Here is a 23309-nt window from a genome sequence, read left to right on the forward strand (position 1 = left end):
TGCTGTCCCCCCTCCTTGCAGCCTCAGCTCGCCGTGCTGCCAGCGCTCTGGTTGGTGGGGCTGTGAACTCCTGCTGGGCAGCGTGGCTGCAAAAGCCGCCGGCCTGCCCCGGTGTTCTAGACTGTGCGGCGGTGTGGCTGGCTCCGGCGGGGTGGCACGGCTGCCAGTCCTGGTGCTCTGAGCGGCATGGTAAGGGGATGGGGAGCAGGGGTGTGGATAGGGGTCGGGGCAGTCAGGGGGCAGGGAGCAGGGGGTGGTTGGATAGGCGTGGGAGTCCTGGGAGGGGGCAGTTGGGGGTAGGGGGGCCCCAGGAGGGGGCAGTCAGGGGACAAGGAGCAGGGGGAGTTGGATGGTCGGGGGTTCTGAGAGGGGCAGTCAGGGGGCAGGAAGTGGGAGGGAGTTGATGGGGCAGGGGCCAGGCTGTTTGGGGAGGTACAGCCTTCTCTACCTGGCCCTCCGTACAGTTTCTGAACCCCAATGTGGCCCTCAGGCCAAAAAGTTTGCCCACCCCTAACATGGATAACACGCAGCCAGTATGTGTCTGAGGGCTCTATAGAAACAGTGTCTGTCACAGCCAACTGTGCCGGGCCTCATGATGATATATGTTCACATCACATTCATTCAAGCCTATAGCATCTGCTCCACTCAGATTATATCCATTTCCTGAACCACATGTAACAAAGTACCATTTTCACATTGGCTCTCTCGGACTCCTGATCCGCACCCTGCAGGACAGAGCTCCCACTCCTGATTCAGACTGCAATGGAAGTTTTGTACTAGTAAGGACCGCAGGATTTTGACACTTTAGGTAAATTAGGGCCCAATCCTGCTGCTGGGATTCTTTCCCCTCAACTTCAATGGGTCCTGGGTGGGCCAAATTCTGCTCTCACTTATTCTGGTGTAAAAAGCAGAATTTGGCCCACTGATGAATGTTAGCTTGTAAATTGTATATTAATGTGTAACTGATCTACAGTTTTTGTTTAGAAAAAGGCATTTTAGAACCAAACCAATGGTATCACTCCACATAGATACTGTGTAAAAAACCCAACCCGCCACCAAGAAGTTATGTTACTACTTTATCATCTCATTTAACCTTTCCAAAGCTAAGACATGCTAGTTTACTCAGAGGAATATACGAACGCTGTGGAATGGGTGACAACTGCTGCATCAATATAGTTTTACAAGCTAATGCTTAAGAATGCTAGAGAATAGTTGTGCTCTGATTGCATTCTGTTTGTAGCAGAGGCCTTCACTGATAGATCAGTTTTTCCATTTGTTGTAATCCCAGCCCAGGAACCAGCCTGTGAATGTAGGGGGTTCATATCCTTGCTTCACAATAACAAGTGGGGTCCCCTTGTCTCTTCCAGAAGGATCTGTCTCAATATAGCGTTTGGCTTAAGAGATAACAGTAAAACATGGAAAATATTAGTCCATTCACCAGGAGAAAAATAATTAAAATACTCAGGAAAATAAACTAAGTTGTTATTACATTGATTCAGCTTAATTACATCAAATGATCAAATAATTATTGCTTTCTCTCAGCTGCCAGTCAAATTTTCTGAATTGTCAGCTCAGATGTCAGTTTAAAAAAACAAACAAACAAGATTCAGGCACAGTGGTCTTTGCCCTGGTCATTTGGGTCCTACCATTTAATAGCTCTTTAGCTCTGGAACGGGTGAAGGCCTCAGGTACTGCTACTGGAATGTAGATGCTTCACTCATGGTTTTTCCAAGGAAGAGCCTTACGGCTGAATCCAATGGTTTGCCTTGGTATCACTAAGTGATGCTAGTAAATGTCTGAAAACAAGCTAGGTAACTATGTCTGTGGGGAGGGGAGGGTGTGCCAGCATTTTCAATATAAATCTTAGTATGATAGCTAGGATGGGTTAATTCACATCACTGCTGGCACATGTTTTACAATAGAGGAGCATTTAAAAAAATTGGATTTCAGGCTGCTCAAGTAGTTTAGGCACACAACAGATTTGCACCCATGTAAATTCTGGGAGCAGAATTTAGCCCATTATGACAGAATTAGAGAAGGGCAACAATGAGCAGTCTTGGAAGCTTTATTTATTTCTCTGGCTATAAATGGTTTAGGGTCAAATTCTATAGCCACTCCACATACAAAACTCCCAGAGCAGGTTTCTACAGACACGGGTCCTTTATACTTTTTAACGATATTTTGCTGTCTAGTAACACCATGTTGATGAATTTCATTCTTTATAGAAAATTACATTTAAGAAGAATAGAGTTTTTGAGTTAGAGTTGAGTTTTTGGTGACTGTTGCATGGTTTAAAATGGCACATAAAGAGGGAATAACCTAAACATGGAATCTTCAGAGGTAATTGCTACTCAAGCTGACTAACTCTTTAAAACACCACTTTTGGTATAATTAGAGTGTTGACCATTTCACATCTCCTCTTTCATTCATTTCTTTAATCACCACTCAATCCATTTCAATCAGCATTTTGTCAAACACATTTCTTACCAGATTTCACAGATTCATTTCGCTCAGTTTCATTAGCATCTTTACCAATCCAGACAAACACCTGTAAATAGACAATTGAAAAGTTTAGTTGTCATATTGTTATGGAGATTGGCTCAGATTCTGATCTTATTTACATCATTGAAATCCAGAGTAATTCCACTGACTCCATTAGGAGAAAAAGCAGGCATCAATGCAGTGACTCCAGAGTTACACGAGTGTAAATGAGATCAGAATCTTGCCCATCATATTTAAAGACACAAGTTTTCTATAGAAGCAGCAAAGAATCCTGTGGCACCTTATAGACTAACAGACGTTTTGCAGCATGAGCTTTCGTGGGTGAATACCCACTTCTTCTGAAGAAGTGGGTATTCACCCACGAAAGCTCATGCTGCAAAACGTCTGTTAGTCTATAAGGTGCCACAGGATTCTTTGCTCCTTCTACAGAACCAGACTAACACGGCTACCCCTCTGATACTTAAGTTTTCTATAGACACAGTTCAATGCTTCAAAATCCCTCCACATCCTGGACATTTGCAAGTTCAGTGCTAAATCCTATAATTTCAGGGACATTTGTTAGACCCTCTCTCTTCATAGATTTGTCCTAGTGTTTTGCAAACTTTTTTAGGTTAAACTAAAAATGTTGGGCCTGATTCCCTTCTGCCTTGCACCTTGTGTAGTCATGCAGAATGGATGAAAAACACAACCAAACAGAATTCTAGGTATTACTTTGCACAGATGGAAGGAATAGGAGAATCAGGCTAATTATTTATAACCCATGCTGAAATCCCCTCCTCCCCACAGCTTGTATAGATCACAAACCAGGGCAATGTGTTCTGCATGTGCATGTGTTTCTAGTAATCAGACTTTTTCAGTGTGTGATTAAAAAATATGAGAAACATCTTTAGTTTTTATGTTTGTTGGGCCAAATCCAGCCCTGGTTCTGCAATGCAGGCGATTCCTCACTCCCTATATACTGTGAAAAAGTGCTCCATAACAACTCTTTATATAGCAGTGTGGATGGGGGTGAGGGTGTAGGGGCATGATGGATCTAAAAGCCAACCCCATTTGTTTTGGGTGTATGCCACCCTTCGGAGGCAGTAATAGCTGCTGAACAACTGTGCTGGTCTCCCACAAGCTGGCGGAAAGGAGTGAGGTTCTGTTTTCTCCAATCCCTGTGAAGTTCCCCTGAAGAAGGCCAGTTTGCAGAGGTGCTCAGCAGGATCCTACGATTTGGCCCATTCTCTACTCAAGTGCTTTTTCTGCCACATACTGCTATGTTCTTCTGGAGGCTTCTGTAGGTTTGGAAAGGTTTTTGTACAAGAATTTTGAAGACAAACAGAAATCTCCAGAACATTGTTGGACTGATTTGCATTGCACTGTGGTGGCTTATAGTCATGCAACTTCCATTAGCATTAATGGGAAATGCAACCATAATCTTGCATGATGGCTTGAAAACATAGTGGATATTCATAGTTGCATGTCAAATACCTCAAGAGAAAACATAGCTCTATTTTCTTCCTCGGTTATAATTTCAATAAGCAAAATCCCTTCTAGCTTCAAAACATGGTACTTTTTGTATGTAATTATCGTTACTCCTCTGCTTTTATGGTCATTCTCTTACTGTCTTCTCGCTGGTTGTCCATCCGTAAATTGTTGTTAGGAGTAAATACTTTTTGTCACCACATAAAACATTAAGTACATAGCTTACCTGCTCCCAAGTATCTAACAACATGACATCATCTTCAGCTAAATCATCCTGAGTGAATTCTCCTGGGACCTCCTCAATCTAAAATGGATAATAAAATTGGTATTGTAGGCCCATTCAAGATTTTCATGCTTGAGTTTGGACAAAGATGAGACTTTTGAAATGGATGACTCTAAAAACAGTCATGCATTTGCTTTTTTTCCCCCCCTCCCCCTCTCCCTTCTGTAGAAGCAGGTTCAAAACTGATGTTGATCTATGAGTGAAATGCAGTAGACTGGTAGCAGCAAATCAGACATCTGGCCACATCATAAACCCATCTTTCAGTTTGGCACAATTGGGAGTCTGTGCTCAGGAGAGGCACAGCTTTCAAATGGTAGCAGTGAGTGTGGTAAATTGGGACTGAGATGCACTGGCGGACCGGGGTAGGGAAATCCGCTTAGTGCCTACCTACACTAAATGCCTGGACAGAGCCAAACTTTCAGCTTGTATATTCATGGGCATTAATATTTACCAGGTACCACAACACCGATTAAGTGAAGGAAGGCAATAGTTTTGATGTGCAGTCCATGGGCTCAGTCCTGAAATGGCAAAACTCCCACTGACTTAAAAAAATGGGACCTTTTGCTTGACTAAGGAGTTCAAGGTTGGGCCTCTAGAGAATCAGAGGCTAACTTCTTCAGATGTGTTAAAGGCAAGTAGGAAAGCAGTTCCATTTTGGTTTCTATCAAGCAGGAGAGGTAATAGTTCAGCTAGTGGTCAGGCTGCCATTGTTTGATGTGACTGAAAGGCTTGTCTGTGCTTGGCAATGCTGAGGTGAGGAGGGGACAGAAGGTGCAAAGAACCTTTTCTCCCTCCTCTCTTTTGTGAGCATGTGCCGGAGCTGGGAAGGATTGGCTCCTTGTGCTGTCCTGAGTGCAAAGACATGGGAAGGTGAGCACTAAAGTGAGGCCAGGTCCTATGGAATTTAATAGAAAGTGATAACTTTGGATATAGGTTTTTTTTTTAAAACCATCTTGTAGACTTTATAGAAAATTCTATTCCCCTGTGGATTTCCATGGGAGGGTTTGAAAAGGCTGCAAGAAAGACATACCTCTCCATTACATTTTATAAGATCCTAGTACTTTTCTAAGAACTTTATTGGTTTCATCTCTTTTAAATTGGATGGGACCTTTCCGCAAGGGACATGAGTAGGGAGAAGCTCCACTCCCTCCATGCTAGTCAGCAGTGTTCGCCCAAGAGAGAGTGCCTCCTTACCAAGTGTGGTGCAGTGCCTGTGCTCTCAGAAATCCCTAAGTCAATGTGCCTCAGTCACACAAACCTGCTCTGGAAATGCCTGCTGGGGAAGCATGCCTCCTCACCTCCCTCAATACTCAGAGCCTTAAAGGAACAATTACAGGAAAACTTCCATCTCCCTCCGGCACTATGGGTTAATGAGGGGTCAAGGAACCTTCCCTTTCCCCACCACCACTAGCAACACTTGAAGGACCCAGGCATGATATAGACCTAGCATTTTCCTGAACAACTGGCTGTGGGCTCAGTTAGCATATATGGCAATTCTTCAGGGCTCCATGAAAACATGGCTAGGAGGGTTTGGTCGGGGCCTTACCTATCAGTGCACCTTCTAGTTGCAGGTAGCAGACACTAGTAGGAGTACAAGCTACTTCCTCCAGAAGCAGGGCTCTCCCCAGAATTCCCTAAGACATTCATGCCTGTGTCTGCCTATGTCTTCAGAGCACCGCTCATCCCCTCTAGCTTTCCACCTGCCACCACCATCACCACCTCTACAGAGAGCAGTAATGTAGGCCATGATTTTGAATTCTTAAATAAACCTACTAATGTGCAAGTCTGGTTTTGACACATTCATCTTTTCCATCAAACTTTTTTTCTCCCAACACATCGATCTGCATATAACAAAATGAGAAGGAAATAGTCTTGAACTTTTATTTCCCTCTAGCAGTCACTGGTTTGTATTCCTTCAGGACTAGTCCAAACACTCTACACCATTTTTATCTTGTGCTGCTTGGTAAGCATTGGGATAGTAGACTAGCAATTCACAAAGGTACCATGCTGTGTCAATGGAGGCCTCAGGTGGTGTTTCATTTAGTGTCTATTGCTTCCCAATATGTCAGAGTACAGAATTATCAGAGGGGAAAGTATCCATCATATACTTACAATAAACCTGCCAGTCTTATTGGAACAGCCATAGAGATGAGGCGGGTGGTCTTCAGACTCAGTTAGCAGCTGTGCTGAAGTCTGGTATTTTTTCTTACCTCCAAGGGCTCTCCAGAATTCCTCTGGAATATACATGACACAATCTACTTGGCACTGAGTTTTATGTTTTCTTCTTTAACTTGATGGATACTGTTTCAAAAATCCCCAAACAATATTCCCTTTGCCTGGCTCATAATGTGTAAGTTTTTCTTTAATAGTTCTATTCTTCCCACTGTTTATAAAAGCCAATGCAGATATTCATGTGATTACACGTAATCCCACCTTGCGCTCTCTCTCCCTCTCTCTATTTGTTTTAGTCACTCAGTATGTGGTAAGGGCTAAATTCTGTTGCACCCAATGCAACTCAATTGACTTCTATAAGATAGCACTACTTGTAAATCAGCTCAGATTCTGGACAAATATCCTTATTGCAAAACACAGCCAGATTTTCAGAGAAAGGGGAGTGTAACTGGTTTGTCCACAAAAGTGTGTATTTGCAAAAAAAACATTTGTATGCACATTTGGGACCCAATCCTGTCTGGTATTGTGCAGCCTCAGTCCCACTGAGCAGCCAGATTGCCCAGTACTAACCTGGTTCCCGGCTTTCCTCAATCCTAGTGGTTTGACATTTCAGAATGCTGGCTACATATTGAGCTCCTTTTTCCTCTTCTCTGCTTGCTCCTTTTCCGACCCAGGTGTAGCCGGAGTTCGTTGGCAGTTTCAAAACAAAAACATCATTGGAGTTCAATGAAGTTGCGTCAACATCAACCTAGAGCAGGAGTGAGATTGTTTCATTCTTCTGATTTTTAAATAACCCACACATTCACTTTTCTACACACTGACGTACACCTGTAATACTGGTGTAAATCCAGAGTAACTGCACTGTCTGCTGGGGTGTTTCTCTAGATTTACACTGCACTAGCTTGGGGCACATCTACACTGGAGCTGCAGCTGTAACTTCCATCCCAGGCAGACATAAGAACACTAGTTTTTATCCAGTGCACTAGAAATAGCAGTATAGCCATGGTGGCAAAGGCTAACCACCCAAGTATGATCCTATCCAAGACCTTAAGTTTGTACATGGGCAGCTAGCCTGACCTGCTGCAGCTACACTGCTATTTTTAGTGCACTAGTTTGATCAAAACTAGCATGCATATGCTACCCAAACTGAAAATTACACCTCCAGCTCCAGCGTAGACGTACCATTCGTTTTTCACTTAAAATTGATAATTGGCCTGAGAGAAGAATTTTAACTAGCTGCCTAGGGTTAGGAAGACAAGGTGGATTTGGTAATATCTTTTATTGGACCAACTTCGTTGGTGAGAGAGATGAGCTTTCCAGCTTACATACAGCTCTTCTTCAGGTCTGTGTTCTGGTTAGCAAGAAATTTTCCATACGCTCAGCTTATTCTTTAATTATCCACTATGGGGTTTCTTGCAACTTCCTCTGAAGAATCTAGTACTGGCCACTGTCAGAGATGTCATACTGGACTAGACCTGGAATGGCATCTGATCCAATCCAGAATGCGAGCTCCTATGTTCCTACTCATACTATAACTATCAAAGAGAAGTGATTTTAACTGACGCTTGCCATTCTGGTGCTCATTCCAACTGTACTATGTTACATGGGGAATATTTTACTGAACATGTGATTTTTACCTCCACAATCCTGGTGATGGACGCCAGGTTCCTGCGAATTTGAAAGAGACGTGTGGGGGGAGCGGGTTTCTGACCTCCTTTCTTGGATGTTCCATCCTTGTAGACAATGAGTGGTTTGTCTTTGAACAAACTCAGCAAATGTGCAGGTTCTTTTCCTTGGGAGACCCGGATCTGTACAAATAAAGGAAAAGAAATTAAAGGATTTTACATTAGTTTTGGCATGACTGAAGCCCAAGGTGACGATAGCTAACAGGGTAAGTAGGTTAGGAAGAATTACTAATGGCAAGCTGTCTCAGCTAAACACCCATAATTTCAGAGGCACTGTAGCTGTAGCATTCATAAGCTGTTTTGTCACTCATACATTCATACACACACACACACTAATATTTCTTATAGAACATTGGGATTGGGACTTGTACATTTAGTTTCTAAGGGATTAAAACGCTGATGGTTGCCATTTACTTTAATAAGAAAACTGTTCCTTTTTGAAAAAAAATTGCCTCTTTACAGAGGTTTTAAGTAGGCATTTAATTTTCCTGGAAGCCTCTGGTTCTGAAGTTTAGGGGATTTGTATTTAAATGAAGTAGGAAAAATGGGTTTTTCATCATAACCATTATTTCTAGGTCTGTATGTCTGCATGAGAATGAAAAAGGGAGCATAAATCCACCAGGTGATGGATAACTAGGCTGACAATATAAACTTCTAGTGTATATGGGAAAAGATGGCATTTAAAACTGAACTGGCAAATGCCTCTAATTTTCAGGGAATCTTAATATAAAAATAACATATTTATTTATTATTGTACAGCAGAATTCTCTATTTCTTCACTCTGGAGGAAACAAAAAGCTGACAACTAAAGGCTACATTCTGCCCAGAGACTTTTTTCTGTTTTCCTTCCCTCTTGCAGTATACAAGAGCAGCATACTTTAAGCATGATTTGAAGTATACCACATACGTATCAAGTACTGTATGCATCAGAGGAATGCATGATGGAGGATAGATGAGAAGAAAAGAGAGAAGAAAAGGGATGGTACAGGGAATTGGCTAAAATCTTTCTTTAAAAAAGAGCAATACAGAGGAGAAGAGGGAGATGAGGGGAGAGAAAACAGCAAAGAAGACCACTTGATACAGCTGGCATGGGAAAGAAAAGTCATTACTTCAGATGCCAGAAACACACACTTCTACTTGGTGTCCTGAATGTGCAGAGCAACCAGCTTAGCCAGCAGAGGGAGCTTATATGCCCATGAGCAAGTCTGATACATTCCTTCAAAGATTGAAACATACATAGAAACAGAGCTCCCTAACAAGGGGCGGCTCTAGGTATTTTGCCGTCCCAAGCACGGCAGGCAGGCTGCCTTCAGCGGCTTGCCTGTGGGAGGTCCCCGGTCCCGCGGATTCAGCGGCACGCCTGCGGGAGGTCCGCCGAAGCCGCGGGACCAGCGGACCCTCCGCAGGCATGCTGCCGAAGGCAACCTGCCTGCCGCCCTTGCGGCGACCGGCAGAGCGCTCCCCATAGTTTGCTGCCCCAGGCACGTGCTTGGCGTGCTGGTGCCGTCCCTGTCCCTAACCTCTGTTTTTTGACCTGAGACTTCTGCTTTGAGCCCTGGTACATCAGCCTACTAGCTGGGTTCTCTGCCTTTTGGGCCAGATGTCAGATTCCCTCCTTTCCCCCTGATAATGGCTTCCCCTCATCCAAGAAAAGGAACAGAGGGCCAGAGAAGGGAGTGTTCAGCTGAGATAGGGAAAGATCCTCAATACCAGCCCAGCACAGAGTCTGAGTGCCAGCCTCCACCAGCAGCAAAGAAGCAAACTTCTCAGCACTGCCTGCTGGAGGAAAGGCAGATGAGGAAGAGCTGGCTGCTGCTGAGGAGCCTGGCACTCAGACTCTGGGAGGAGCAGAGCCTGTGAGGTGTTGGTGAGGAGTTTGTGCGAGACGGGTGCATGCTGATGCACTGAGTGGCTGAGAACTGTCTGCTGGATAGGGTGCATGGCTTCAAGCCAGTGCAAAGGAGCAAGGGGATGCCTTATTACCCTGTGTGGGCTACCCACAGCACACGAGCTTGAGCAGGGGAGGAGCAGAGCCACTGTCAGGCTCCTGCTGCTTCTCCTGTGCAGGTGAGTGGGGAGAGAACAGGCAAGGATGGGGAATGGGAAGAGCCGTGGCATATCAGTGAGTGCATCAGAGCAGGTGAAGAGTGGGGAGTAATCTGTGCCAACAAAAGAGCTAGGAGCACGGGGGAAGCAAGAAGCAGATTGTGACGGTATTCCTACCCTCCAACTGGGGCAGAGCACCCCTTACTATGGCTGGATTGTAGGACTGCAGTCCAACCTAAGGTTGCCAGGCCAGGCGTCCGGGTTTCAACTGGAATGCCCAGTCGAAAAGGGACCTGGCAGCTCTGGTTGGCACTGCCGACTGGGCCGTTAAAAGTCCAGTCGGCAGCGCAGTGCGGGCCCAGGGCTAAGGCAGGCTCCCTGTCTGATCTGGCTCCACGTGGCTCCCGGAAGCGGCCGCCAGGTCCTTGCGGTCCCTAGGCGGATGGGCGGCCAGAGAGGCTCCGCATGCTGCCCTCACCCTGAATGCCGGCTCCCTAGTCCAACCCAAAACAAGCATTTTAACAAACTGGAGAAACATTTTGATCCCTCCAGAGATAAAGGGCTCCTTTTCAGGCCAGCCTCAGCCTGGCCTTCCTTTTGCTCCCACAGTGTTGCAGGTGGCAGCAATGGTGGGCACTATCCCATTTCGATGTCTCACTACCGGACAGGCAGGTGCAGTCAGAGAGTGAGACAGCTGAATGAAATCAACTGAATCTGCCACTTGTGGATTCAAAATCATGGCAATGATCTGCAAGTTCAAAAAGAGAGGCCACACTTTAAAAATCTGCCCCAAAGACTCTAATATGGCAAAGAGATACTGTTAGGAAATACGGGGCAGTAACTAAAGTTTCAGTCACTCTTTAGTGTAATGTGGATTGTAGTGCCATCTAGTGTCTAAAAAGATGGTTACACTGGAAAATGCTACAAATTATGCTAAATATTGTTTTACATATTAAGCTTTAGCATATATATGTTGAAAGTAAGTAGCTTTTAAATATTACAGTCATTGCAATTAGATGGAACTCTTTTAGCTTAATGAAAGAAAGTTATAGAATAATTGATTATTTAACATGTATTTAAGAAGATTTCAACTAAGTAATTACATCAAGAGATTTTAACCCTCACTTAGTAGGATGTCAATAATCAATTGCTATTGATTTAACATTTACAACTATCCCCTGCAATCTAAATTAATTATAAACTTGAGAAAAATGATGGATCTTCACACTTGTACTTAAAGGATGGGAGTCAAACACTTTCCTGCTCTCATCCCCTGCCTAGTAACCCCACTTCTCTCCCTAGTCCTCCTCCTTCTCCTCCTCTATTCCCTCTTTCAAAGGAGAGCCCTCCCACCTCCTGAGCTGCATGTCACCCCTGATGGAAGTGAAGGCTTGTCCCAGTGGGCAGCAGGTCTAACACTCCCACCTGCTATGCCTTCCCTGTTAGCCACTTCTCCAGCACAGAACTGTTTCTGGGCTCTGTGGCAGGAAGTCGACCCCCGCAGCTACCTCTGCTGCCTCTGAGGTAGGGAGTGGGACCAGTGGGTGATGGAAGGCAGGACAGAATGAGAGAAGGCCAGAGGAGCAGGAGGCATTTTTAGCAGGGGAACAGTGGGTCACATCAGAACTGGCCTTGCCCCAGCCACACCTCTTAGCAGCCTTTGTCCTCTCCTGCATACCACATTCCTTCAGGTAAGGAGTTGTATCTGATATCTCATCCTGCGTTTCTGCAGATGGGAGCACTACCGTAGGGCCAGAGTGTGACTGGCCTTTGTGCAGGTGCACAAGGGAGGAAAGGCACAAGTAATCTCCCGTGCAAGTGACAAGAACAAATCAGACCCTGAAGCAGGTGCTCTGCCTGTGGTGGTAAGTCTCTATCCCACCAATGCAAGACAGTATCTCAATGGCACAATATGGCCCCTAGCATGTCATCAGGTCTGACAAAGAGCAGCTCCATAGGGTTAGCCATTCTCAGCAACTTCAAAAATGGCATGAAGGTTGCTGGGGGGAACACTCATATGCCCTTAGTAAACATCAAGAGTCAAAGTGGGCAAGGAAACCTCCAGTAGAATGGCAGGTGCATGATGAAAAGGTTTTAAATGGCTGAAAGGGATGGACTGGGATTGGCAGGAAGGAGGAATTCTTTGACTTTATGCTGGAAAATTCTGTTGCAAAGTGATTTGTGCCATTGACAAAGCAGGTGTGAAAAACTAAAAGGCATAGGAAACAAGCCCTTTCATTAAGGACTGTGGAGAGTCTGAACTCTTTACTTGTGATCTGATCACAGGTTTCCAGAGGGGAAAAAAGCCAATATATTAATGGAGTCCTAAAATGTGCTCCACAGCTTCCCTCTGCATGGTGAGAAAAATGATGGTGATGATTATTATGAGTAGTAACAATGAGAAGAAAAATACAAATTAGCCAGTTAGTGGTGCAAATGCATATGGTGCTTTTCAAATATAGAAGACGACAAGTTCCCTGCTTCCAAAGCTTACAGGCTAAGTCAAGCCATGTCACAACAAGAAAGGGAGAATATGTGGAATTATTGAGGAAGTAGGGAGGATGCCTGGATCAACCACTGTTATTTCTGGTGAACTCAAATGACAAGCAATTTCATTTCATCTCCAAAGTAAGCTACAGGGGGAAGAAAATACAGCTCTGTGAGGACATGTTTGTTTACATTCACTTAGTGCAACACAGATGTGGCCTCCATACACCAGACAAGTTGTCTGTGTGGCCTGGGGTGTTACTAAGGTTGGATACCTCTTTTAAAGGAAAACTAGGTCACATTTATTCCTTAGAGAGACACAAACCTGGACAGCCTGTCCATTTAGTGACCGATCAAGCTGAACAGTCAGGAATGCAGATGCAGTCAGCTCGTCTTTTGTTGCATGTGCACCTTGCCTGAGAGTGAAGAAGAAAGAAACGAAGCTGAAGCCCAGTTTCAAAATGATCCAGGACATATATTTCAAGCAAAGCACACATCTTGCAGGGGAGCCAGCTGCTTCCAAAAGGGGACTCTTAGAGGTACACTGCCTGGAGCCGACAGGACAGCTGAGACCACACTACAAGACCCACTCGTCTGTGCTCCCAATTCAGGTGCCAGTATCAAAGTGCACAGACAGACTGGAATGACTGAGGGGAGGTGGAGATTTCCATTGACTCAGGCCAGAGAGTCTGTGTCTGTCTAGCCAGGCATGGTGGGATGGGTGTGGGGTGCTGTTTTGCTGTATGCAGTGCCAGGGCAAGGGAGTCTCTCTAACCCCCCGCTTGAGATCCTGACCTGCTCCTGGCTCTGCCTAGGTTAGATAAAAGTTAATGTGGTTCTTACTCCAGAGTTAACTCTGGTTCCCTAGGAGGGAGGGTAGGCGTTTGTGCAGGGACATGTGGCTGGGACCCCTTCCCCAACCCTGGGACCCTTGTGAGATGAGACATGTGACTCATCCCACTGGTTTCAGTGGGACAACTCACATAAAGCCAGCAAATAATACAATATTCATGGGCTGAAAATCAATGCAGCCTAAACATACCATGTGTAGATGATCTGTCCTTTAGGATAAGTATAAAGTATAATGTAGCAGTCACCGCCAAAAAACTCTCCGTATGTCTCAGACCCCACAGGGATTCTGCCATTACTTTCAACACGCCAGACCTAGGAAACCAAAGACATCACTGGAAAATATTGGAATTCATCAGCATTCGACTTGAAGCTGAATATCAGGGAAGTGGTCAAATGAGTTACTATGTTACCTTCTTGAGGAACACTTGTTTCCGGTCTCCAAATACTATGTTAACCTAACTACTATCAGAAAAGATCAGGTGATCCTAAATGACAGAGACTGAACCATCTTGCAGTGCACTTGGCCCAGCACTGCTGACTAAATGAATGGTGGCGGGAAGTCAATTAGAAAATATTGTGCTTTCCTCTTGACATTTTGATATCACATCATGTAATGTCACTTACACTAATCCATTCCCGTTCCTTTCCTTCACTTCATAGGTTAATGGTACAACATTAATGAAATAGAATGATAAGTAGCAACAGAACTAAAATACCACAAGGGAAAAGTATGCTGCACTCCAGACAAGTACCCACTGCTGCACACATTATCCTCCACTTGATCTTGTATAGTTCAATTCTATGTCATATGATTAACGCTTGAGACCTGAGTTGCTAAAGGCTAAGAACACTATTCAACCAGGTCTAAGCCCAGGGATCCATTGGCCACCTCGAACAACAGGCAGTGCACAGAGTAATCCCATAAGGAACAAGAGGAATACGCCCCACAAGCTGTAGAGCTGTTCTGTTATGTCAGCCCAATGGCTAATATAGCCCTCTGTTGCCCCAGTGTTTCCTCACCATGGGGGCAAAGACTCGAGGATTTGCAGTCATGTTTGGAACCCCACACACAGTGCACATCGTGCCATCTTGCCCTCTCTGAGTCCAGTCCTCACAGTTGGGCAATGGAACCCACTGATTCTGCTTCTGTGAGGGATCTCTCTAGCCATGAGTTGAAGACTGCCTTCAGAGAACAGACCTGGTGTATGAAGGACTTACAGATATAGAGTGAATGAGTAAAATTCCCATTGACTTTTGACTTCTGGGATTTCACCCATACTCTTTAACAGGTAGGCTTTCAAGTAGAGAGAAGGGAGAAGTGTCACTTTAGAATAAGTGTCATATTTAAAGTAAGGCTTGGAAGGATTAAATTTTTATCGGTAAATGTCGATAACCATCGATTTCACCATATACGCACAAACTGTCAAACATTTCCATCAATAATACCTGAAATTTACAGATAGGCAAAGTAGGAAACATGCTGCTTGAGAACTTATTATCATTTAATTTAAAGCTATTAACGTTGTACACTTTGATATGTGATGTTGACAATTTGTGTTTAAATGGTTTATAAAGTCATCTCAATTTCTACTGTCATTAAATAACTGTCTGACCCCCACAATAATTTCCAGCAATTGTGACAATTTAAATAGACAAAAATTGAAAAAAAGTGCTCAAAACCCATAATTCTGTGCAACTATAAAAATTTAAATAGATAAAAAAAATTAAAATGCTTAAAAAGAAACAGTGATATCCATTAAAATTATATATAAAACAACAACAACAACAAAATCAAATTCTGCTAAGCCTAATTATGTAAGAGAGGTGACAGTTCTACTTTTGTACAGAATGACTGATATAGCATTTTTCATGGGCATTAAAGCACTTTACTGAAGAACGAACTACAGCACATAGATGACATAGTGATTCATTCCCTCTCCAGCAAAAGGCTCTTGAGATGTGAAGTTGCAGATTTTGCAACAAAACTGCTCAACAGTTTAAACCTGCAAAATAACAACCTATCCAGTAAAAGTAACAAGAGAATGTAGGTAGCTGAAATATATATGTATTTTAAAATGATAAAATTACCTCCACTTTCCCTGAACCATCATCAACCATATTGTGTTGGGCAGCCATTTGTGGAGATTCATGTAACTTGGTAGCATCAAATTCAATCTGCTCAATTCTAGCCACTCTCTCAGTGACATAGACTTTCCCAAAGCCTTCACTTTGATATTTATCCTTCCAGTCTCTGAAGAACTGTTTGAAGATTGGAGTTTCCCCTCCTTCTGGAAGCACTTGAATCTGCAGGTAAGAAATGTGTGAGGGAAAAGCCGAAACATTACTATTACTGTCCCTTTAGTGGAGTGAAGTAGAATATTTTGGGCAGCTGATGGTCCACTGGTTACTAATTGTTTTAATTTTTCTGTGGCCACTTTTTGTGTGGCCCTCTCAAATGACATGTGGCCACTGTGATCCATGCCTTTCTGACCTCCAGTTTAGGCTTATTGGTAATGTTCTCAATCTGCAGGTAGCCAAAGAGTCTATCCAGAAATTAAAGCTAGTACTGCCTGGAGCAATACACCTGCTGATCAAGACAGAGCATTGAGAACGTATCACACCAGCTCTTAGCACTAAATACTGGCTGGCTATCCACTTCCAAACCCAATTCAAAGAGCTACTCCTCGTTTACAAAATCCTATATGGACTGGGCCTTGTTGCACAAATTCGATAGATAGTTACAATAATCAACTGGGCACAGTGGCCGACAGAACCTAGAGTCCATCTTGCCAGGTCCAGAGACAGAGCTCTCCAGGGAGAGATCTGACTGCAGTGGAGCAAGCTCCTGGTGGAGATTAAGCTGACCTGAATCTGACTGCTTTTAAGGCATGCTGCATGATCTGTTTCTTCACAGAGGAGTTTTCCTAAAAGGAGGGATGAAGATGCCTCACTCCACTTCGAGTCTGATCCTTCAGGCAAGAAGTTGTGATGGGGGAGAGAGTGAAGAGCAAGGATCCTATTATGGGGCATTCCACATACGAGATAAATTTCTTACTGTTGTTGTAATCTAAAAAATGAGGTGTGGAACTGAAGCCAGGCATTGAATGAGTAAGGTTTGTATGAACTATCTTACTTCAAATGAATGAATAAGAAGCTTTCTACATTAGTGAGCCCTTTCACTGACTTTTCAAACTTTTGGATATTTGTGTGCACCAAACATTTGGAGAGTCACACATCACAATTTATAGGCAAAGTTATGAGATTTATTTTGATCAATTAACCCCCCCCCAAACCTTAACAAAATGATTGGCTAAACTGATTAATAGAACCACATGCACTTTCAACAACTGACCAATATTAAAAAAATAATAATTTATTGTATTATTTATCTCACAAACGTACTGCACCTGGGTATTGGCAGGGTAGTTCATTTGTTGTATGAATTCTTCGGCAGTCTTCATGGCTGCCTTTCTCTCACGTGGGTTAGCATCTTTGCCTGATTAAAACACACGAGAAGATTACAGCAGGGGAAACGGAAGGTGTAAAGTTCTCAGAAGGTGTAAAAGAAAAATCTCTGGGAGGAGTTGCAACTGAATGAGGTATCCTTTAGCATAGTTCAATCTTACATTTTGTTTGCCTCAAAGCTGCACAATTACAAAACTAAAGTCCGCTAACAGAGGTAGGCAAAAAGATTCACACCATGGCAAACTGCCAAGAATCGGATTTCTACTGATTTTGAAAATGAATAAAAATAATTTGTTCACTTTTTTAAAATGTGTCTGTTGCCTGGGTCCAGATAATCAATTATCATGATGTGTGCTGTGTTTAGAAAGGCTCGTCCTGCGAAAGCTCACTGGCTACCTGCATTGCTGGAAGGGGGAGGTGGTAAATAAGGTTGCTTTCCACAACCTGCCAAACCCATTGCCCATCAGCCCCTCTGTTCCATAACTTGGTTAAATGAAACTCCCTATTAGCCAGACTTCGGGATGTCACATGCCACCACTGTTCTTCACACATTGCTCCTTGTTGGGCTCCAAAGTTTTTTCGACATTCCTGAAACACTGTCTGGCACTGCACTGGATCCTGGTTCTGTTCCCCACAGCGCCATCAATAATTGCTCTCTAAGGCCTAGATCTGAGTCTACTGAACTGTTCTGCTGGAGCCTCAGTACGTTTGATTTTGAACGAGACAGTTGCTGAAGCAGCCTGTGTAGCACTTCTTTAAAGCTGTCTCCTCTGAATGTAGCTTTTGCAAGAGAGGTGTGAAAGAGAGCATTGGGAAAGTGGTGCTATCCCTTTAAGGCCAGGCTGGAGCCTACAGAAAGAGAGTGGAGTAGAAACCAGGCAGGCAGCAGTGGGTGGCAGTTGCTTCCTGAGGCATCTGGAGACAAGCCTAACCTGATTCAGAGACCTGGGTGTGGACTGTAAGTTTGGCATCCTGATGAAATGATTGTGGTAATGATTCCTGGACCCAGGAACTGTGTTGTAAAGATACCTGACCTGATGAACTGTTTGCTCTAATGGTCCCTGGGTTGAAGCCTTAGTAAAAGGGACATGGTTAATGTGCATTGACTTCCCCTTGCCCCTGGGCTGTTAAAATGGAATCTATTGCTGCTCCACTTTGGTATTTCTAGGAGGGACACACCTGAAATGCCACACCAGGCCACCAGGGACGGCCTGCATCTTCACAGACAGTCATTGCTGCCCCCAGTACAAGCGTGAGGACTGAGACAATAATAAACTCACTGGATAATAAGGGTTATAACCAATTGTGTTACTAACATAAGTCAACAAAGAGAGGATGCCTGGAGCAGCACCAGTGTACCCAAGGGGACACACAGGTGCTTCCCAGCTCTTCGCTATTTAAAAGATGCCTGGACACATGCAGGTGAGATTTTAGTCTGGCAAAATGTTTTCAATACTTCCTGGGTTGGCTGCAGATGACTGGCGATGTATTATTTCTAATGCAAATGCTACAAAGCAACTTTATTAAGAACCGTGCTCAGTCAGAGAACAGAACACACTTTATACTGGATCTAATGGGAGCTCTGAAATCTGCCCAGCTCCAAGGAGTTCAGGTATTCTTGATTTTCCAATACTGTTCTATTACAGGGAAATGTGCATCAATGTAGCGTGTGCAAGCACCTGTGTTGGCACAGAGAAATGTTTAAAACAAGCAAAGAAGCAATAAAGTAATGATAAACATATGCTTTTAATGATGCGTGACATGTTGCGTTTCAGTGCTGGCCTTACAACCTCTCAGCTGTATCTAACAATACTGTGTATGTGAGAGCAAGGTACAGTTTACGTTAATTATTAAGCACTCAGCCTCTGGATTTTGTCCCTGATCATGATGATTTGCCATCCCACAAACAAGATTCTACATGATTCTTTATGCTTTCTTCATAACTGCGGTTCAGATCTTAGGCACTAAGCTGATAAATACCCAAGATACATAGACTGGACCCACTCCTTGCAAACCCATCCTCATGTGAGCAGTCCTTATCTACCGACAAAACTGAGAAAGGACTGCTCAGGTGAAAAAGGGTTTGTAGGATTCTGTGCTCAGGCAGTATGTGGCCCATCTATGTACCCACATGTGCTGTGTGAACTCCCCAGGTTCTGGCAGCATTGGTTCCTGAGCGAACTCTCTAGTCACTGAGAAGCAGTGTTGGTCATCTCTTACCTTTCCACACAAAGATCTTTCTTGCAGCACCATGGTCCAAAATGAAACACTCTTCAGACAAAAGCATAGCCCTAGAGAAGGGGTTTTCCTCTGCAACCACCGACACCTTCATGGACCCACTTGCATCTGACACCTGATGAAGCAGTAATTTCAGATTTAGACCAGCCCGAGCTTTCACACTCAGATCACTTTCCGCTCCCCAAACTACATTAGCTATTGCTTTACTAATCCTGTATAAGTGACTTCATATAATCCGTGCGTTACTGGAAAGCTGTGAAGCTAATGAAAACTTTTAAAAAAATTGTTTCATTTCACATTACATCCAACAGAGGGAGCTATGCTATTAGCATTGTGATTTTTATCAGCTTCCTTTCTCACAATCTTATTAATAAATCACTTTCTACCCCACCCCTGCTTAAATACACGTTCTATGAATACCTTATATAATTAAAAATATGTGGATCATTCAAAATAGATAATTGTGGATAAATACACCTACACTCATGAATTATTCTTATGCAATGGGAATTAGTCATTTAAAGCCTGCTCTAGCTACCTATTCGCATGCACAACTAACTGCAGGTACAATCACTTGGAGGTGCAAAAAGGGAGGCTGGCTTAAAGCCCCTCCTTGGATTAGGGCCACAGTTTTGAACAGCATGGTTAAAAACATTTCCTAGACCAAATCCTTGGCTAGCATAAATCATTATAGCTCTATTGAATTTAACTTGAGCTATACTGATTTACACCAGCGGCTGCAAACTAAAGGAAATAACAGGTGTCTACAGCCTAAAAACTGAGTTTAGCATACAAGGGATATTGCATGTCTGAACATCACTGTTTCAGTATATCTAGCCACAAAAGAAATTGAAAACTTTGGTGCTTACCATGTATAGTTTAGCAATTCTCCTGTTTGTGATATCAGCTGCCTCATCATCATTATCATCACCCTCACGAAGCAGTGGCTTAGTCCCTAAAACCTGTATACCAGAAGAAAAACAACTTTGCTGTAAAAGCAACAGGGGTTTCTTAGTAAAGGTACTTACATATTTTTAATATCTGGTAACTCAGCAATTAGACTGGATCATCTCTCTATATTATTCTGAAGAAATATAAATCCCATCTGTTGGCTGGCTTGACTGCAAACATACAGGTGTGTTGCCAGATTTGCAGCAGTATGCTACATTGCTATGTGCCATCTTCCCCACATGCCAGCTCCTTGGTTTTGGGTACGTTGGGAAGGGGATTCATTGAGAGAGCCAGGCCACAAGATAATTAAGAACCAACTTCGTTTTTCACCTTCTTGGTGCTTTCTGTTTGTTTCCCTACATTCCAGTTTTGGTCATTCTTGCTTTGGCATTGCCAGACACTGAGCAGACCCTGATGTCTGGTTACTAAACAAAAGACATCCACCTCTGGGGGGTCATGTCAGTAGAGCTAGTTGAAATTTTCCCCCAAAAATGTTTTATCAGAAAATGTAGATTCGTTGAAACAAAAATGTTTGTGAGAAAGGGCCGGTTTCGATGCATCTCCCGATTCAAAGAATTTTTGAAAAAAAAATCTCAGAATTGTTAAAATATCCTGTTTCAACATTAAAAAAAAAAAGCTTTATTTTTCAAGTTAAAATGACTTTTCATTTCAAAATTTTAGTTCATTTGTACTTAAAAAGGGTTAAAAATAAAAAAAGGTCAAAACTGAAACAAAATATTTTGAAATAATTATCTAAACAAAATGTTTCAGTTGATCCAATCCATTTTTTAACAGATTATTAGTTTGTGAAAACTTTCAAGATTTCAATTTTCTGTCCCATTTCAGGTGGGGAAAATTTTTCTAAATCTCAAATGCTCTCATGGGATGAAAAACCCATTTCCGACTCAGCTGTTACCTAGTTAACCACCAGTACTTTAAGTGGCCAGTTTTACACCAGGGCTAGTTTTATACTAATGTATCTTTAAAACAAATTCACAATGCTACATTAAGAGTATACATTAAGACTGAAATGTCCAGGTGTTCATTGAGAGAGACAAGGCAAGTGAGGTAATGACTTTTATTTGACCAACTTCCGTCAGGGGAAGGTACAAGCTTTCAAGCTTCACAGAACTCTTCTTTGGGTCTGGGATTGTTGTAGCCATGCTGGTCCCAGATATGAGAGAGACAAGGCGGGTGAGGTAATGACTTTTACTGGACCAACTTCTGTTGGTGGAAGGTACAAGCTTTGGAAGGTCCCCAGACCTGAAGAAGAGCTCTGTGAAGCTTGAAAGCTTGTACCTTCCCCTGACAGAAGTTGGTCCAATAAAAGATATTACCTCATACACCTTGTCTCTCTCACATCCTGGGACCAACGTGGCTACAACACCACTACAGGTATTAACTGGCTTTTTGACTGATTGTCAGACCCTCTTCCTAACAACCCTCATTTTAATAAGATGTTTCCTTTTTGATTCACGTATGGCCAAATCCAGCAAGCCTTACTCAGGCCAATAATTTCAATGGGATTACTCTCATGAGTCAGGGCACCAGGATATGGCTTAGTATCTGATAATGAATTGTTAAAATCAAATATGACAGTAAAAACTTTTCTGTTGACAGTAGATTTGCATAGAGCCATGCTAAAACACTGTAAATATTTGATTACAGGGATGCGGCACAAAGCACACAGTTGCAAAGAATTCGGAGGAAAAATACCATAAATATTTAATAAAAATCATCAGCCATCTGTATGATTTTCTGCCTTGACTATATCATGTAAGCTGGATATGATTGTCCTAGGTTAACCTCAAGTAGTTCACTTCTAACTGGATAAAAAACAAGAAAACAATGCTTTAGCCTTTAAAGAGATGTTCCCATTAGCTTTTCCACAGCTAATAGGGTTCACTGTATGGATTTACAATGGCTGCAGATTTAATGATATTTAAGGTAATTAGGAGTAAATTTTCAGATTGGTGTACAGGCCGTGTAGCTGAATGACACATTATAATCAATGGGAATATATGGCAATAACTGGCAGAATTGAAAATACTCCCCATCATGCACTTTCACATTAAGTTACAGCTGTATGAAGCCTCAACAGGCTATGACCACTGGCTTTTTTTTACAGAAAAGTCAGACAACAATAGGCAATAGGCACATGTCTTTATGTAAGCAGATATGGGATATATTTGAGGCTATGTAATACTGAAATGTCTGTGAAGATCATTCTAGAGGATGAAGTGCTCATATTAATAAAATCTTCTTCCACCCAAACTTAACAAGGAAGATTTAATTTAGGATGACCCCTTCAATCAGGGCAGGCTAAGTACAATTCTGCTGCTCATTACTCATACAACAGGGATAACACCATTTCATCACCCCACACTCAATACAAACAGATTTAACTGTTTTTATTAAAGATAATGTTAAAATTAGCTAATACACAGGTTAAGGAAAGAATTTCTATACATCTTGGTATAATGCTTAAGTTATCCAAAAATACTAAGTTTGGTTTAAAAGTCATAAAATACACATAATACATAATCTGCAATATCTCAAAGTAAGGTTAATAAATGTAAGATACAGTTAAAATATTAGCATCCAAATATTTGGGTACATCACTCATAAAAAGTTATACCCAGTGTAGCTTATGGGAAGCAAGTATAGCATTAGTGTAGATTGTCCTTCAGTAACTGAGCATTCAGGGTAGGTTGTTCCTCAGTAACAGAAATGGGATGAAATTTAATAGTGCAAAGTGCAAGGTAATGCACTTGGGGACTAATAAGAATTTTTGCTATGAACTGGGGAGTTATCACTTGGAAGTGACAGAGGAGGAGAAAGACCTGGGTGTACTGGCTGATAACAGGATGACTATAAGCTGCCAACATGATGCAGCAATGAAAAAGGCTAATGCAGTCCTAAAATGCATCAGGTGAGGTATTTCCAGTAGAGAGAGGGAAGTGTTATCACCATTATACAAGGCATGGGTGAGACCTCACCTGAAATACTGTGTGCAATTCTGGTCTTCCATGTTTAAGATGAATTCAAACTGAACAGGTGCAGAGAAGGGCTACTAGGATGATCTGAGGAACAGACCGTACCTTATGAGAGGAGATTTAAGGAGCCTGGCTTGTTTAACCTAACCAAATGAAGGCTGAGGG

General features: G+C 42.8%; 1 protein-coding gene across 3 annotated transcripts in view; it reads right to left on the bottom strand.

Annotated features, from left to right (window-relative positions):
* Positions 1 to 319: 319 nt before the first annotated feature.
* SCIN (scinderin) overlaps positions 320 to 23309 on the bottom strand; it is a 117245-nt gene continuing 94255 nt past the window's right edge. For all 3 annotated transcript variants that reach the window (XM_045006315.1, XM_045006316.1, XM_045006314.1), the window contains 12 exons: positions 20067 to 20159; positions 19180 to 19312; positions 16902 to 16990; positions 15583 to 15798; positions 13685 to 13806; positions 12968 to 13058; positions 8062 to 8232; positions 6995 to 7172; positions 6365 to 6486; positions 4196 to 4273; positions 2488 to 2548; positions 320 to 1394 (listed from right to left, as the gene is read on the bottom strand). In XM_045006315.1, the coding sequence (XP_044862250.1) occupies positions 1261 to 1394; positions 2488 to 2548; positions 4196 to 4273; positions 6365 to 6486; positions 6995 to 7172; positions 8062 to 8232; positions 12968 to 13058; positions 13685 to 13806; positions 15583 to 15798; positions 16902 to 16990; positions 19180 to 19312; positions 20067 to 20159 (1488 nt within the window). In that variant the 3' untranslated portion in view covers positions 320 to 1260. The remainder of the gene's footprint in view (positions 1395 to 2487; positions 2549 to 4195; positions 4274 to 6364; positions 6487 to 6994; positions 7173 to 8061; positions 8233 to 12967; positions 13059 to 13684; positions 13807 to 15582; positions 15799 to 16901; positions 16991 to 19179; positions 19313 to 20066; positions 20160 to 23309) is intronic.

Source organism: Mauremys mutica, chromosome 2, assembly GCF_020497125.1.
Source record: "Mauremys mutica isolate MM-2020 ecotype Southern chromosome 2, ASM2049712v1, whole genome shotgun sequence".
In the NCBI taxonomy this organism is placed as follows: domain Eukaryota; kingdom Metazoa; phylum Chordata; order Testudines; family Geoemydidae; genus Mauremys; species Mauremys mutica.